The 18,491-nt window shown below is 35.9% G+C and overlaps 1 protein-coding gene across 19 annotated transcripts in view; it reads left to right on the top strand.

Moving 5' to 3' along the window:
- BNC2 (basonuclin zinc finger protein 2) overlaps nt 1-18,491 on the top strand; it is a 402,482-nt gene that overhangs the window by 247,390 nt on the left and 136,601 nt on the right. For 18 of the 19 annotated variants that reach the window (XM_081151990.1, XM_081151987.1, XM_081151986.1 and 15 more), the window contains one exon: nt 12,344-12,446. In XM_081151990.1, the coding sequence (XP_081008116.1) occupies nt 12,344-12,446 (103 nt within the window). Of the gene's footprint in view, nt 1-9,159; nt 9,217-12,343; nt 12,447-18,491 lie in introns of those variants that run through there. The other variant, XM_081151988.1, reaches the window with a different exon arrangement.

Genomic DNA, 18,491 nt, shown 5'->3' with positions numbered 1-18,491 from the left:
CCTGTTAAATTTTTGGAGCTTTTTTTCTCTCTCTCTGCTTTTCTTCATTGCCGCGAACTTAGTAAATACAATTATTCACATAAATAGGCTTACATTTTTTAAAAAAAGTAATCTACCACCACTATCATCTAGTGTGATTTTGCAGTTAAATTCACAAATACAGAATAAAGGCTACTATTTCTCTGCATTCTAGAGTGGGCAGAAGTTGCAGTTTCTGCTACACACTGGCTATATGAGCTTTAGCCATCCAAGGAACTGACCCTCTCCTCTCTCTCAGATGTTGCAAATGTATTTAGTTTTTACTGTTTACCTTTTATAGTTTCTTTTGCCTACTTTCCCATATGTGAAGATGCAAGTGTTTGCCAGTATCTATATGCTGTCCCAAATTGTCTCCACAGGCCTCTCACAGCAGACCCACGATACAAACCATGTAAAGAAGCAAAAAGAAAATATAAATCTTTATTTTTCGTTGCTATCATAGAAAATAGTTTTGTAATTTACTTAGTCATAATTTATGTCGGTATGAGAGAGAGAGAGAGAGAGAGAGAGAAAGAGAGAGAACAAGAGAATGAATCTGTGTGTGTATTTCATTTGTTTGGATCCATACGTTCGAGCACCCATACGAAAATGTGCAAAGCTCCTTGAATATTTCCTGTGTTATATTAGCTTTCCGTCATAAAATGTACATTTCCCCTTAAAATAGGTTGGGGGCAGGGGAGAGGGAGAGACACGAATTTAATTCTTACTTCCTCCTACACACTGTTCTTTAAAAAGTAAATTTTAAACTGATAGACCTTGAAGTCCTTCAGAGCTATTACTTTCTTTTGGCTAATTCGTGGAAAGGCACCATATGAAAATTGGATTTTTGATCTGATGGAGTGATTCTTGAGTTCTTATGAACCATTTGTAGTCTATCAAGTAAATCCTTCTTAGTTCACGGATTATTGACCCAATGGACCATATTATCTGCTTCGAAGCTGTTATAGCCCATTATGTTGATTCCGCTGACACACATGTGAACCCAGTCCACATGCCCAAGATGACATTAACATTGTTCTGGAAGACTCCCTCTTTTTCCACAGGGCTTTCTATTTATTTCTTAATTTCCAAGAGTTAGCTCAGAGTTCCTGACGGCCATTGCATAGGTCTCTCCTTGTGCTGGTGAGGTTGAAGCATTTGTTAGCAGCTGGATGGTCTGCCCCTTGCTGTCTTTTTTTTGTAAATATGTGTCTCTCTTTGTCTTTTAAACCTCCTAATCCTTAAAAGAAAAAAGAGAATAATGTTTCTTCAACACCTCAGGGCACGTTTTATCCTCAGATGCTTATAGATTCCATAGAAATTTATGGGATTTCTCTAAACATTTGAATTTAAGAAAACCACCTTTTAGAAGAAATGATAATACTGTATTTGTGTTTTTTAAAAATGTATTACCTGAGAGGTTTCACTTGAAAAATTTCAGTGACTTCAGCTAGTGGTGAAATCAAGATGTGCCTTTAGTGATTTATATGACACTCTAATGAAGCCAGTCCAGGTCTCAGCACAGACCTCAGGGGAGTCTATGACCTAGGTATAAGAGGGCATGTAGACTGTTCATCATATCATTATTATTATTTGTAATAGGTATGATTCCTGAGGTGGTGTCTGCTCCTGGGCAAAGAAACATATTCTTTCATAATCAGACATAATGATGCACAGTTATACACACAATGGTAGGTATTAAAATGTTTATTGAGATATGCTGCTAACGGGCAATCCCAAGACAGGTAGAGATAAGATGATGTAAAATAAATCAAGTGCTCTCAGGAATAGTTTGTCTCACTTTTTCAGATTTTGGACTTTTTTATTATAACCATTTAAAGACTCCATAGAAAGCTGTTCAGAGTTGTTTTCTCTGTCTAAAATGTACCACTTTGTAGAAAATCCTACTGTAAATTAACTGCTTACATAGCAGTTTTCCTATCTTTTCAGGTTGCTTACACCTTCGCCCACTCCTCTCCCTCTGTGTATAGTTTCATCTACATCTCCTATTTGGTCTTAAACTCTTATTGAAGCGGAAAAAATAGCTGAGGATATCTCACTGTGGAGGAGGGTAGCAAGGGGGGATTATTCGGCTCCTTGACTCTCATACACAGGCAGAGTGGAAAGAGTGCGGGATTACTGGCTGTGGCCATTTAAGGACATCTCAGTGTCTCATTTTCTGCTGTTTGAAAAAAATCTCTAATTTGGGGGATTTTGATGATTAAATACGAGAATGTATTTGAAGTATTATACAAGCTTTATAGTGCCGTACAAATGTAGGGTATTATTAGTCTCCCAAAGATTGCCTCAGTTGGCCTGGGTAATCTGAGTTGTCATTTGAAAAGATAAATTCTAAAATGCAACAACTTGTATCCATGGTTGCTTCATTGGGGTAAATTCTTGTTTCAGACCTAGAGGAGTAAATTTAGTTAAAAGGTCATCCACTTTATGCTCTTGCTTGGTAAATGGATTGATTACTGTGCTTTGGCATTTGAAATCGTGTGGCTAGCTCCTTTTATAGAGGGTAAAGATTTAGAGGGACTTCTTTAAAGGAGTCCTTCCCATGCTGTCTGGGAAGAAGAGGCATCATCGGTTTAGGATGATGTCTTACATTTGGCACAGCTTGGGACAAATCTTGGGTTACTTCTGCACGTCGCTGTTTGGTCACCAGCAAATCGTTCTTCCCCGGATTGAGGCTGCTTCTGAAATACCAGAATTTAAGCTTTGCCTTGTCTTGCTTCTTGCCTAATGATGAGTATTTCTTTGTAAAGTGCTTAAAGGTTTATAAATCTTGCATCTCATTATAAATCCCTTCCTTATTAATGTCTTCCCTATCGTATTATATTAGTAATTGTTTTCATGAATGCCACAGAGAAATGTAATCACATTACTACCTTTCAAATTGCATTAGTGAAAATGAATAAAATGTATATCAATGGAATACAAAATTGCTGATTCAACATTAAGGTGAAATGAGATGAATATTACTTAGCATTCATATAATATTGGAGGTGCTTTGGCTCCTCATATAAAGTTGTGTATTCTGCTAAATGTAGACCGAGTTTAGTTGAAATGTGGTTATTTTTTTACAGTGAACTAACCCCTTATTTCCAATTAGATGATAGGTATGTTCATGGAAAAAAATATTTCCTTTCTAGTTATGTTAGCACAGCTGCCTAAATAGTCTGTAAAATTTGTAAACATACAGGCAATAAGTGAAATATCTTAATTGTTAACTATTAGTAAGAAAATAAAATGCTTCTGCCCAAATTGAAATGCCTTTTTATTTCCTGTTTCTCTAATATTACTAACTGCCTAACAAAGTAGCTTGTATTACCATAGGCCTAATTTAATTGGGGGGGGGGCATAACACACGCACTCCAAAGCCTGGCATATGCTTTGATGCCATAGAAGCATGCGTATTTTCCGTATATAATTGGCTATATCCCGCTGTTGATTTTTACTCTGAACTCCTAAATTATTTAAATGGGATCTTCTTCATGTCAATTGATAGTAGACTGTGGTCATAAGATAATGACTACAGATGCTCATTGGATCCATGTCTGTGAAAATATATGTGTCTATGTGTATGTCCTTTCTCCCTGTTTGTATTTATATATTCACACATAGTCATAGAAACAGTCACACTCATGTATAAACATCTATTTAAGTTTATGGTTTTCTTTCCTTGCCCCCTCCCCCTAAACCAAATTCATTTCTTGACTTTCAATGAAGTAATTTTTTTCATCACAGTAAATTGAGAAATACTTTTGCTAGTATACATGGCAGAATTCACCATTGTCAATTTGAAACGAATTCTTAGTTTTCTTAGTATCTTGATGTTAATATGCTGAGCATTATAACTGAGAGATCCTCTCTCCCCCAAATTATTTATTTAAATTTATCTTTATTGTTGAAAGTATTACAGATGTCCCCTTCCCCCCCCATTGACCACCTTCTACCCCCCACCTGCCCCTACCCCAGGCCTTTATCACACTCTTGTCTGTGTCCATGGGTTTTGCATAGAAGTTCTTTGGTTAATCTCTTCCCATCCCCCCATCCACCCCCCACCCCCCCACCCCAGCCTTTGAGATTCGTCAGCCTGTCCCATGCTTCTGTGTCTCTGGATCTGTTACTTCTAGGAATATACCCTCCCCCCTCCCCCAGATTTTTAAAAGATATCCTGGATTTTCCTGATAGAAAAGTAGCAACAGATTCTAAAAATAATTGTCAATTTTTAAACAGACATAATTACGTTTTAATAGTTTCAGAGTAGAAGGGATTTTCGAATTTGAGCAGCAGTAAAATTTTTCTGTTCGTTTTTGTCTTCTGTTTATTTACAGACCTAGCATTTGTATATTGAAGACCTACTTGGTTAAAGATGGATATGATGCCACATTATGTCTCCAGTGGGAAGAGTATCTTATGAATTAAATGAATTAACACCACTAAAAAAGACTAGGTGATGCAGGGGTTTTTATTCCCCCCCCCCCTTTTTAAACAGCTTCATTGAGATATAGTTCAAACGCCATACATTCTACCCATTTAAAGTGTACAATTCCATGTGTTTTAGTATATTCACAGTTATGCCACAACTATCATCACAGTCATTTTTGCAATATTTTCAGCATCTCAAAAAGAAATACTTTAGATACCCCCCCACCAACCCACCCTGCAAGCCTAAAGTAACCACTACCTGCTTTCTCTCTTTACAGGTTTCTGTGTTCTGAACTTTTCATATGAATAGAATCATATACTATATTGTTTTTTGTGACTGGCTTCTTTTACTTAGCATAATGTTTTCAAGGTTTACCCATGTTGTAGTGTGTATCAATAGTTCATTTCTTTTTGTGGCCAAATAATACTTCATTGTATGGATATACAATATTTTGTTTATGCATTCACCATTTGATGGGAGGGGTTTCATACCTTTTAAGAGAAATTCACAATGAGATTTTAAATCTGATATTTAACAGTAAATGGTGTTCAGGGGGCCACCTTTTCCCAGTGAATCTCAATTACTTCAGATTGTGAAGGTAGTGTAGTGAGTCTGGACTGATCTTGTGCTTTCAAATCTTCTGATTCAGGGACAAGATCTCAAGAAATTTCATCAAGAAATTTCAGAGCACATGAGTACAGCGAAATGATCATCTGTATCATGTTGCTCTTTCTTCATATGGCATTAAAAAAAATTAGACAAATTTTAAGGAACTTTCTATTGAAGGGTTAATTAATTCTTTGATTTCAAATTTATTTTTAGCACCAAATAAAATATATACTTTTGCTATAATTTCCCATTATGTGAATTTTTAATGGGTTTTGTTGAGCTGACAGAATAACTTGATTGCTTCTCATTCGCTGTTATTACTGTTATTTTATGAGTAGTGAGTGGCATTTACGTTGCAGTTTAACGCCCTTTCACAGTACACTTTCATAATCACTGATAAACACTTCTTGTGAACATTGCCCATTCAGATTCAGATTTATAGGTTTCTTTGTATAAATACAGAAAATATACCCCCTTTACTACAATTATAGCTTCATATTAATAGTCTCATGGTCAGAGTTAGATAAGACTTCTTAGTTTTTAAAAGTTAGAAAACTTATTTGGATATTTAAAACCATGAGCCTTTTGATTAATGCCCTACATATATCCAACTCACATATTCTTGTCTTGTTTTGATACCTGATTGCAAAATCCTGTAGTAGAACAGGTGGATATACCTTTACTTTCATAATGTATGAGTTTTATAATCAAGCAAATTTCCCATGCAGCTGTCTAGTTCATGTTGGTCATAAGTAAGCTCGGGAGCTGTCCTCCATGAAGAAAAGAAAGAAAGAAATTTCTTTGCTCAAGCTGCGTTGTGATTTGGCCAAATTTAAGACACAGTTCTTCTATAGGTTTTTCAAATCTTAGCCAACACTCAAACTACTTCTTTTGGAAGCTGTTTCTTTTCACTTAGTTTTATGGACCATCCATGTGAAAATGGAAGGGAAAAACACTGTCCTGAAAATTATACAGGTAGCTATTTCCTGACATAATTACCATTACTGTAATTTAAGTTTTTTAGAATCTTTGTGGTAATGCTTGAATTACTGTCTTAGGCTCTCATACACAAGATATGTAAATGTGTGTGGAAGGTGTTAATCTCTGTGTGTCTTTTTGGCCATGTACAAGATCACTCTGTTCTTTCACAATGCTTGGTAGCTGTCACTTTGTAATTACTGCAGTGTGTTCTGAGACATTCTTGGAAAAGTTAGTTTCCATATTTTTGTTTGCTTATATATTTTTAGGTAGAAGTCTTTGAAGGACAATTTTCCCACTCAGTAAATAGGTTCATTTGACTTTCGACGCCATGCATGGACAGTCGGCCAGTTCTGCATGTTTACGATACCTACATGTGACTTCCAAAGTAGACAATTTAATTTAAGACTTTTGTTCTTGTTAAAACTAAAAACAGTGAACCTTGCCACTGATTATAGCCAATTAATTTATGCACGTAAATTATACTACCTAAATTTACAGTAGAAACTGATGGGACAGAAAGGATGCTATATTAATGATTAACTTTTTCTATAATTTAGTTTTAATGCAGGTCATGTACTCAACTATTAAACATTTAAAAATGACTCAAGTAAAATTTCATAATCCAAGTTGTAAATCTTGGTATCCTCCCGAGAAATGAATATGAAGAAAGTGGATTTAAGAAGGATTTTTAGTTACATATGGGAGATTTTGCCAAGGATAATGAACACTTGAAGGGAGCTCAAAAAAAAAAAATTTTATTTTTTATTTTATTTTATTTTATTTTATTTTATTTTATTTTATTTTATTTTATTTTATTTTATTTTATTTTATTTATTTTATTTTTTCAGAAAGACAAAATCCAGAATTGAAATTAGTTTAGTTTGGTGTGTTTTTTCCCCCCACTTTAAAAATTTTCTCGTTTCATTTTTAGTAGATTTGGATGGGGGGTGGGGTTGGTTTTCTTTCTATGATTGCTCCTTAGGAGTAATGCTTCCTGTTTTTATGTTTCTGTTTGCCCCATGGCCTTATTTTTTGCCTTTTGTTATTTTGTATCAGGTAAATTATGTAAATGTTCCCAAACAAGAAACAGCTAATAGGAGATCTATTAATCAGCCTTGTGTATAGTTCTTTTGTGTGGTACACTACATATTAGCTGAAGCACCAGCCTGTGCTTTCCTGAGAAATGTCATTTGGTGAGAAGATTAATGTTCAGTTCACATATACTTGCAGACTTCAAGCCAGCTTTGAGTGTAATAAAGTGAAAGAGACTTCAGTTGTAGTGATAACAGACTCTATTATTTGAATAGGGCTTTGGAACTCATCCAAAATACTTTCAAATACACTCTTATTTAATATTCAAATATTAAAGTGTTACTGACCAAAACGGAATTAAATATTTCTAAATTAAATTGCCCTATTTTATGTATTTGAGATACACTTTGAATGTATTTATAATATACTGGTTTTTATTGTACTTTTTTTCCTTTTTCTATGAGTAATAGAAATAAACTGATTAATAATTGGGAAATCCACCCTATCATTTAAGAGGTATATAAACATTTCTGAACCCAGGTATTAAAACTACTAATCCCTGTCATACCCATTGTAGATGATTATAGTATGAATAATATGGCCTCATGTATGTCAAAGTGTTCATTTATTAATTAAGACTAAATATGTGTTAAGCATTTTACAAGGTGTTGGAAAAACTTAATATATTGGGAAGAATCATAAGGAAAAATAATTCAAATATTATATGTGGAAAGTTTCTTGAGGTCATAAATGGTTTTCATTTATTGGGCTTTTACTATTGCTAGGCACAGTGCCACATGCCTTATATTCATTATTTCATTTAAGTCTTTTGACACTGTTGTGATGTTACTATTATTTTCATTTCACAGTTGAGGAGAGGGGCTCAGAGAATTTTGTTTCTTTAAGTGCCTTTTGAGCACCTATTATTTGCCCAAAGGGCGTGTTGCCCTGCCCTGATAGAGCTTAAATTTTAGAGAGGAAGACGGATCTTAATCAAATAATCATACAGATATATAAGGAGATATTTATCTATAATAAGTTATAGATAAATTAGAAATATAATGTTCACATCTGTGATAAGTGCTATGACAGAAAGATCCCCTGTAAAACAGGAGACAAATGGGGAATTTGCCTTGATTACGAGATAAGAGCAGCTGTCCTGGGAAATGGAAGTACTTATTTGAGGTGAAATCTGAGAGATGAGCAGGAGTTAACAATTCGCAGTGGGGATGGAGGGCATGTAGAGGGCCTCTACTCCATGACTGCCTAATTGTGAATGGGGTTGTTACTCAAGATTTCCAGTTAGAGGGATGTAGATCCCATAGACACCTGGGTCTGATTCCTGTGACTTCACTAGTTGAGCAACGTTAGACAAGGTACTTAATTGTCTCTACCTTCATTTCCTTGCTTGGGAAATAAAGGGTATAATAGTACCAACCTCGTGGTATTTTCTGAGGATTAAGAGAGTTAATGTTTGTAATGTTTTTAGCACAGGATCTAGAAAATGGCAATTATCCAGTAAATCTAGCTAATAAAATAATAACATAATTGTTTGCTGTTATAAATAAAAATATCCTGCCTTTAGTAGAAGAAAATATGGGAATAAAAAGGGAGAGAGGGTGCTTCTTAGACCTGTTCAAGGGCTTCCTTCTGTCCTTAGGGTCTCTCCTCTAAACCCACTACCCACAAACTCTGACCGAAAAGTCCTTGAGCACAAGGACTCTGGCACCTATTTCCTGCCACTTAACATAGTACTTGGCTCTAAAGTGATGATTTTTGCATAGTGATGATATTTGAAGCTGTAGGAGGGGATGGAATTGCCAAGTTAAAGAGCGAATAGCCTGGTCATGGGAAACACCTGTATTTATTTACAGTGGAGAGAGAGTGAGAAGTTGCTGCCAGAAAAACTAGGATAGTTGGTCTCTATGAAGGAAAGTTAGTGCTGCAAGCTGCATCGAGGTCTGGGACGACAAGGAGACTGGAAAAGGGACCACATGTGATGAGAACATTCCTCTTGGAGAAAGAGGTTTCAGTTGCAGAATTCAGATTGCAAAATTGAAATGTAGGTGGTGGTGAGGAAGTGGAAGCAGTTGTGTGCTGGGTGCATGGATTTTTCTTTCAGGAAATCCATGGTAAAGGTAAGCAGAAGGAATAATTACTTTTAATAAGTTGCAGGCTTAAGAAAGTTTGTTATTATTGTTACTGTTCACGGGGAGTTGGGAATACCGGTCATGTGTGAATGGAGGAAAGAATTATAGGGCACTCTTGATGAATCAGGATCCTGGGGGCATGGAGGGTTGATAGCCTGAATCAGCCTGACCCACGTAGGGATCCCTGTGTATTTAGGAGGGAACAATCTGACTGAACTGTCTGTACTTTTTTTTGCTGTCCCCTTTCTGCCACTTTGTCATCATCTCTGTATTTTCTGTAGTTCATAGTGCCCAGCCGTGAGTAGGTAGCAGTCATACTTTAGCTGAATGAAGGAAGAAATGAATGTGCTCATAAAAATGAAAGCTCATCCACTTCTGTTCTTCCCAACTGTCTCCTGTAAAGCATGTACATTTTTGAGACTTAACTGGCTTTGATAGTTTTATGATAATTTTTTTTTTTAACTGTGGGTGAGTTGGCGAGTGATCACATTGGTTCTGTATTATTGTGAATAAGTACTATGTCAAAGTTTTATGTCGTTTCAAAAATGTTCTTTAGAATAAAACTTCCTTTGAAGCCACAATATTCTCTAACTCAAAATATTTATTTAGACCATATTGTTTAAATATATATAATTCCCTTAAGGAGCAATTGTAGTGTGTATAAATCTGGATTTAAAACAAACAGGCCTCCTGGAATTCATAGAAATACAAAAATGGATATCCCAGGACTTAAGTGTTTATATACAAAGGAGTTGAGGTGTTCCAGTGTTTGTACGTTTAGGTACAAAGAGAGTTGAATTTATAAAGAACGATGATCTAAGAAGTTTAATTCCCAAATATGCCAGGTGTATAAAGTTATTTAGGAAGAGAAAATATTTGAATCGTAAACTAGTTTAGAGAAAGTGAATCAGTGATTCAACCAGTGAATAAAAATAAAGCAGCTCCACAATCTCTTAATTTGTTCAGGTCCTGACTGTAGCTATAATGAAAAAGTGTGCTTTTAAACACCATGAAAAATTAGGCTATTTTTATAAAATAATTAGATATTTTCAAATTAATAATTTAAAATATATATGTCTTTTGTGCCTGAGTTAAATATAGTCTTTGAGAAATCATCTCTTTTTAGTAGTCATCCCCTTACTTTTGGTTATGCAGGGTTTTTTTGGTTTCTTTTCCCCCCAGAATTTATTAAAGCTTTTATTATCACACTTCAGGTTATATAAATATTTTAATGTCGACTTGGTTGCCATATCTGAATTTATAATTGGATAGTTTGTGAAAGTGCCTTGTTTTTTGTAGAAACACTACCCTCTAAACTGCTTTGTTTTGACCATAGTTCAATCAAGTTGTGAGTGTATTAACTAATGATCATGTTATTTAAAGAAGCTATTTCTAACCTGGGACGCTTTAATATATTGTTCAGCCCGTGACTATTAAAGTTGAGATAAGAAATTTTGGGAGAAGCGTTTCTTCTTATAACCTACAAGTACATATATTATTCTTGCTTAGTCAGCATTTCCTTGGATGTCCCTATTTCTTATTACTAATTCCTTTAATTTCTGATACATACAACAAAGTTTTACAACCTGGCTAATATGTAATTGGACTGTTGACAGTGGAAGAGAAACCCTGAAGTAGCAAGCAGGTTATTCAATTATTTCTGTAGTGTAATAGAGGAACAAATTAGGGGTCAAAGTAAAGTAAGGAAGGAATCTTCAGTGAGGTCTTTAACATCAGAAACTGAGTAAGGTCTTATAGGTTTAATGTTAATTAATGAAAGAAAAAGATTTTAAACCTGATCCAAAGCATAGCGAACATTAAAAGCCTGTTCAGTCTTATTTTCTGTAAATGGAATTTGGTCAATCGTATTAATGATATCTCAAACACTGGCTGTTACAAATGAGACAGTTTATGTAAAAATCCAAATGATTCCAGGAATATGAGCATCTGGAGGTGTGTAAGTGAGCATAGCTTTGAGGCACAGAATTGCAGTTGCAGGTAGCCCCATGCAAATCAGTAATCATTGATTGCATATAAAGCTGTAGAGAGATCTTTTCCTGGCACTCCAGGTAGTTACAGTAGATTGTTAATCTATGAATGATCGGACTAAGTCCCTTCTGTCTTCAGAATTTCCATGCAAATTAGAACTAAATGTGTGAGATAAATTTATTAACTGTAGTCTAGGAGCATAGGTCAGCTTTAGCACAATTCTTAAGTATAGGTTTTTGTCCATAAAAAAAGTTACACTTCATTTATGCTAATTTTCTATGGATTCACTTTATAATATAAACTGGTGAGATGATTTTTAAAAGTACTTGTAAAGAAATGAAGGATTTTTTAGTGTGTTTTTCAGTTTTCTAAGATACCATTGGATTATTCCAGATATAAAATGTTCCCATAAGTGGAACATCTTATCTTAAGTGGAACATTCTACATCTTATCTTAAAATAAAGTTAGACTTATTTTCTTGCATCAACATTAAAATAAAAGGAGGGTTGATGTGTGTTTGTCAAAATAGGAATGAAAGTAGAATTAATATATCAAGGGGGGAAACACAAGAAATTGGAAAGTAATAAAAAATACTGGAAGTACTTGGTATACTAGGTCATATTGGGACAATGGTACTGACTTTTAAAATGTCCCTGAAAGATTAACAAAATATTTAAGTGAAACTCAGCAGAAGAAAAGTAATAGCCTACTAATATTTGTATGCTTTGTTTTACTTTTATCAACATTTCACTTGAACATTATCATATTCAAATGTATACGTTTTGCGAAATAGATAAATGGGAATAGCAGCAATACATTTTTTTCTCTTTTGGATTCTGGTGTTACAAATCTGCATTCTTGTAGAGTAAGTAATCCTTTATTCTTATTCTACTCTATGTTTCTAATTTAAAGGTTACGTATGAATAACATGAAATACTCTCTTAGTGAATGAGCCTTGCTTTCTTACATTTTTTATAATAGATTTTGATAGTATCAAAAAAACTCTCCAGGCCCCTACCAACATGAAGGCTTTAGACATGGAAATGGGTGCTGCTTAGTAAAATGTGGAAGAACTATAGTTCCTTTGAACAGTTGCTGATGCTTTTCCCCCTCCTCTATCTTTCAGGCCATCCGTTGCACACTGGTAAACTGCACGTGCGAATGTTTTCAGCCGGGGAAGATTAACCTGAGGACTTGTGATCAGTGTAAACATGGCTGGGTGGCACACGGTAAGGAAAATCTGGTCCTTTCTTTCTGTTCTCATTATGTTCATGTGAATGTACATGTCTTTTTAGAGCAATCACTGGTCTGGAGAAGAGAGAGGTCAGCCGTGCTCCAAGTGTCAGTTAACATTCATCCTGCACTTCTCAAATAGCATATTTTCCACTCAAGTCATATGACTTAGATGAGAAGCTCCCAACAGAAAGGGCGAGATGCTTATAGGACAGTTGGGCTGTGGGATTCAGACTGAACATCGAAACAGGCAGCAAGCACCAGGTCGGGTGGATATTCAAACTTACCACAGTTGGCCTTTCAGGGCCTGGACCTCAGAGGAGAGCTGGCAGATCCTTTTCGCTTGAAGAGAACTTCTTGGTGACTGCTCACCCTTGTCATATGCATTAGGGACTGAGTTTATTCTCCCAGATGTTACATTTTGTATGATCTAAGGAGGGTGACAGAGTGAATGGGATCATTGCTTGGCTGGTATCTGAGAAAATAATCTGTAAAAATAATGCCTTTCAGTGTGTACTGGGATTGGAGGTGGCTAGTATTGGTGGTGTGTGTAGGTGTGTATTGGGGACGAGGGTGACCTAGGGCTAACGCTGGAAGTGTTGAGGCTTTTTGCCAGATGCGCAGAGCTGTTCCATCGACGTGCCCTAAGCATTTCACTAGTTCTTATGTATGGTTTATGTTTTTTATGTTTAGCTAAAAGGAGACTTGTAAATAAGCAGAGATATTTTCCTGACTCCTAGACTATAGAATTTTAAGAGATAGGTAATGTTTATAAAAGAAATTTTGGCTCAAGATTTCTTTGACAGCCTGGGGTACTGGATCTTAAGTGGACATATTCTTCATTCCCAAGCAATGCCAAATATCCAGTGGGTTGTATTTTTAGAAATGTCATGTTATTCTAGCAAGATCTGAGGTAACAACACCAGGCTATGCCTTGAAATGCTTTTCATTTATCATGTACCTTGCTTGTTAGGGCGTGTATGTTGGCCTTGTGGGGACATTTCAACCCTGTTTCTGTGAGGGAGAGAGAGAAGAGGTAGACATAGTAGTATGAGGGGAATATATTGGAAGGAGTGTGCCTGGCAGACATAGCGACAATCCTTCAGTGCCCCCAGAGATGGAACTCTTTCCTATTTCAATTAAGGGCCAATGTCTGTAACAACCCTCAGTCCAGGTGTGAACAACAAATGAGCTGCTGTTACTTATGCAGTCTATGTTTGTTATTGCATTTGATGATTTCTTCTCTGTCCCTATATTAGTTTGGTAGGGCTGCCATAGCAAAATACTACTGACTGGGTGGCTTAACATCAGAAATTTCTGGAGACTAGCAGTTCAAAGTCAGGGTGTTGTCAAGGTTGGTTTCAACCTGAGAACTCTCTTCTTGACTTGCAGATGGCTGCCCTCTCACTGTGTCCTCAAATGGCCTTTCCTCTGTGGGTGCACATCCCTAATGTGTCTGAATTCAAACTTCTTATAAGGACACCAGTCAGATGGATTAGGGACCACTCTACTGGCCTCATTTTAACTTAATCATCTCTTTAAAGGCCCAATCTCCAAATACAGTCACATACTGAAGTACTAGGGTTAAGACTTCAATCTATGAATTTGAGGGAAACACAGTTCAGCCCATAACACTTTCTAAATATCCTTCTTAACCTGAAGAAGTATTGGCTTTGCTAGGTAATAGGTACAAGCTTATGTCCCAAGCCCATCAAGAATCATGGAGGTGGTATTGGGTTAAATCCAGGCTCTGCAACTTCAATGGCACATAGATCAACATTTCTATATCTTGGGTTTGTTTTTTTAAAAATCTATAACATAAGATTAATAACACTTTGTATTGTGAGAATTAAAGATAAAGTATATGAAGCCTTTAAAATAAATAATACATGTTAAAAGTAACAAACTGGACAATGTATGAGCAATAAAGGAGGGTCAATTGTTAAACAAAGGACTTTTCATTTATTCATTCTCATTTTTTCCAAAGCCATCTTGTGTTACCATCATTTATCTACTGTGGTAGCCTTGTGAGTATAAAAGTTTACTGTGTCACCAGTTTGTTTCATCTCTCCAACTTCCACGTGCATATTACATTAGTAGTGTAATGGCTGGGGTGGGGTGGGGCGGGAAGCAATATTTCTTCTTTCTCGAACAACATAAATTATTCCCGGGCAATGGTTGTTTCTAAGGCTTTCTAAAGGATGTAATTTTTCACCAAACTTGAATAAGGTATTTCTGTTATATCAGACTGTGCTTTTTCTACTGTGTCATTAGAAATTCTCTGATTCTGGGATATTACTTTTGGAGTTTCTCAGATTTTACTTTCCTTCACCATTATTATCACCTTGACCTCTCTTTTCTCCCACAGTACAGACACATCTGTATACAATTCAAAATATCGTAGACACAGATATACAAATCCCACTCTACCCCATTCATGGGCAAATATAACAGAGAGGGGTTAGCTTCTAGCTTTTGAGTTGGCATTGGTATGAGAGCACCCACTCTTTTTGCCCTTAGCATTTCAACTAATCGCTTCATTCTCTTCCCCTGCACAGAACCCTGAAATCATGTCTCCAGCTATTTCTGCTCAGAGGTGAAACACAGCAGTCTTCCTGGCTGCCTTACATGGTGCAATATCCTATGTGTAAGACAAGGAGGAAGCAACTTGTTTTTTCTAGTGAGTGATTTTTTTTTTAATATATCTTTATTGATTTCAGAGAGAGGAAGGGAGAGGGAGAGAGAGAGATAGAAACATCAGTGATGAGAGAGTCGTCATTGATTGTCTGCCTCCTGCATGCCCCAAACTGGGAATCGAGCCTGCAACCTGGGCATGTGCCCAGACTGGGAATCCAACTGCGATCTCCTGGATCCTAAGTGGACACTCAGCCATGAGCCATGGCTGGCCGGGCCCAGTGAGTGATTTTAAGTGATGGAAAAAGCAATAGGAATATTGAGATTGATCTCATAGAAGTGTTTCATCATAGCACTGAACACATTCCACGTTTATTGTACTGTAAAAAAATTTCTTATGATTGTTATTGAAAAATAACCAAATGTCAAAATCAGGTGTTCTCTACAGAAAGAAGTTTTAGAAAAATTTTGGCCACTTTTGAATAAGTGTCGTCCTGAGTCTCCTTAGTTAACAGCATCTTTGGTTTCTTTATAATGTTGAATTTCATGGGTCATTGTAATATAGACACACACACACACACACACACTTACACTCGCTTCATTACTTTACAAATTGCTTCTCAAACCTGCTTGAATTGTTGACATTAGCAGTTTTACAAAAATCTTGAGAAAGATATTTTAAAAATGAGAGTGGGTGATAAATTAATCATACTAGAACACCTGGGTTTTAAAATTACTCACTGGGTCCTGGTGCTATTCACAAATTACTTCCTTGAAATCTTTAGCACCATTGACTTAGGGGAGTGAGGGGGAACCAAAAAAAAAGTTTCTTGAATATAAATAGGTATTTCCTACTGAATTAATAAAGGATTTCCTGCCCCCCCCCCATTAATGAATTTCAGCTCTTTCACTTTAATAGAAAGCAGGGTTTTACTGTATTTAACTTTATTTAAAACAAGCATTTTGGGGTATAGAATGTCCATGCCTATACCATTATAATAACTTAGTTGGTATACTAGAAAGAGCCTAGAGTTTCTAATTTTGTTATATTTCTGTTTAGAGTTCTTAGATAAAGGACTTCTGCTTACTGCCACTTACTTCACTTAAAAACTATATTTTTTCCTCCTCCGTTTTGCATTGTCTTTGCTATGCTTTTCCTTCAGTCACCTAGAATGATGAGAGTGAGTCTTGGGGAAGAAAAACCCAAAACATATTCTACAAGTTCTTGGTTCAAAAGTACGAAAATAAGATCTCAGGCTTCTTTTCTGGTGACATAAATGTTTATGTTGGTAGAGATTCAGTTTGTTACATTTTGATCCTTTCCCACCACACTAGAGTAGTAATTCTTCCATTCACAGAATTAAAGCATCAGCCAAAGGTTTTACATAGTCTTAGGAATGAGCAAGTATTATCAGATATACCCAGTGGTGGGGGAGGGGAGGGGAGGGGAGGGGAGGGGAGGGGAGGGGAGGGGAGGGGAGGGGAGGGGAGGGGAGGGGAGGGGAGGGGAGGGGAAGGAAGGGAAAAGAGTGCTCCCTATGCATCATTTTCCTTTGAGGAATCTGCTTCTAATGGGAAGAGTTACCAACTGGACTTCCTTCCTTTGTGAAGAACTGGAGGCATGGTGAAATGTTAAGAACTATTGTACTAAACCATTTTTATTTATTATTTGAAAATTAATTTTAATGTCCATAATTTAGATAAAGACTTTCTTTCTAAACCATTAACAATATAAAGTAGTGAAAATTTTCAAAAAGTAAGCTACTTTCTAAATGATAATTAGGAAATAGTTAATGATCATCCAAAACATCGGGAGACTTTTTTTTTTTTTTGATGATGATGATGAGGTATATTTGAAAAACGAGGTGGGCAGATTTTAAGAATGTATTTTTTTACTTTACTAGATTAGTAATTTTTACTTCTGAGGAAACCCATTTGTTACAATTACCTTAAGAAAAATTCCACTGTTTCTTGGTATGTCTAGGAAGCATTCGGCAAGGATAGGAGGCTTGATGAATAAGAAATATATTACATAGTTTAATGAACCCCCACAGCAGCTTTCTGGGTGTAAAATATTTTCTTCGCAGAATACTTTGACTATAAACCAATAAGATGTGCCATTCCAACAAGCTGCGTGATGCTGGAATTTTCATTCACTTCTAAGCAATCTGAACTAACACTGGTTATTTACTTTGGCTGAGGTCTTCCTGTGAGAATGCTTGTTGCACTGAAATTCTTCAGATCTTTTCTTTATTATGTTCCATAAATGTGATTTCTCTTTCCTATTTGCAGTTCATTCAAGGAAAAGATAGTCCTACTTTATTACTTTAATTATTTGCTCATCAAACCAGCTGCTTCCCTGCCAGTTTCCAGACTATTCAGATTTTTTTTCAGTGTCAAATGAGCACGCTTGGCCTGCATCATCTGGACTATCAATCAATAGATATTTATTAAACATACGTCATATGTAAACTACTGTGCTAGGTATCCTTCAGTTCTTCAGTTCTGTTCCACAGGAAGTAGTGAGCAGTATAAAGTTAATTTAGTGTCATATAGCAACCAGCTTTATGGTTTAATGTACTGTAAGACTTAATATTCATATAATCCATTAATTTCAAACCTTTCTTCTTTATAATTCACTGGAAGTAATTTTTTTTTCAGCATCACTGAATTTGAATTCTCAGCTCTGTACTTGATATGTCTTATCAGAACAGGGGTATTATCTCTATAAATAACCCTCACACAAATTGAAAATATCATATATGATATACACCTAAAACTAATACATTGTTATATGCCAGTTATAACTTACACATAAAAGAAGAAAATATAGGACATCCCATTAAATTTGAATTTCAGGTAAACAATGAATAATTTTTTTTTAGTATAAGCATGTACCATGCAAATTTAGCTGAATGCCCTGTGTTTTTACTAGCTAGGTCTGGCAAGCATACACCTAAAAGAAATCATAGTTAGGCCTAATTTGCATAAATCAGGGCCTTTAGTTCTAAGCATTCTATAATAAATCTTTTGATTAGGTCAGTCCTACATTTAGAATCACAAGATCTGTGTGTTGTGTTTACAAATTCCTCAGATTTGTTGGCGGCATGGTACTTTATAAGGACTTCAGCAGGGCAAATCAAAACCAGTAATTTTTCATTTTAACCCGTGAAAGGTCACATGTCTTTATTATTTGTCCCAGTCTGTGCTCTTCTTATGAATTGTCTAAACATCTGTGAAAGTAGTTTATCCTCAGCTGGTAACACTGTAATATTCTCTCTGACTTGAGTCCAAGAGCTAGTATAAATAAAGTAGTAGTAACTTCTCCTTCCCTGCCCTTTCCCTCCCCCCAGTCCCCTCTCCTCCCCCTGCCATAGGTCCTCATCAAAAGCAAAAAGTATGACATT

Source organism: Miniopterus schreibersii (genome assembly GCF_964146895.1).
Source record: "Miniopterus schreibersii genome assembly, chromosome: 11".
Classification (NCBI taxonomy): domain Eukaryota; kingdom Metazoa; phylum Chordata; class Mammalia; order Chiroptera; family Miniopteridae; genus Miniopterus; species Miniopterus schreibersii.
Note: the sequence above shows the minus strand (reverse complement) of the source record. Positions and strands in the feature narration are given on the sequence as shown.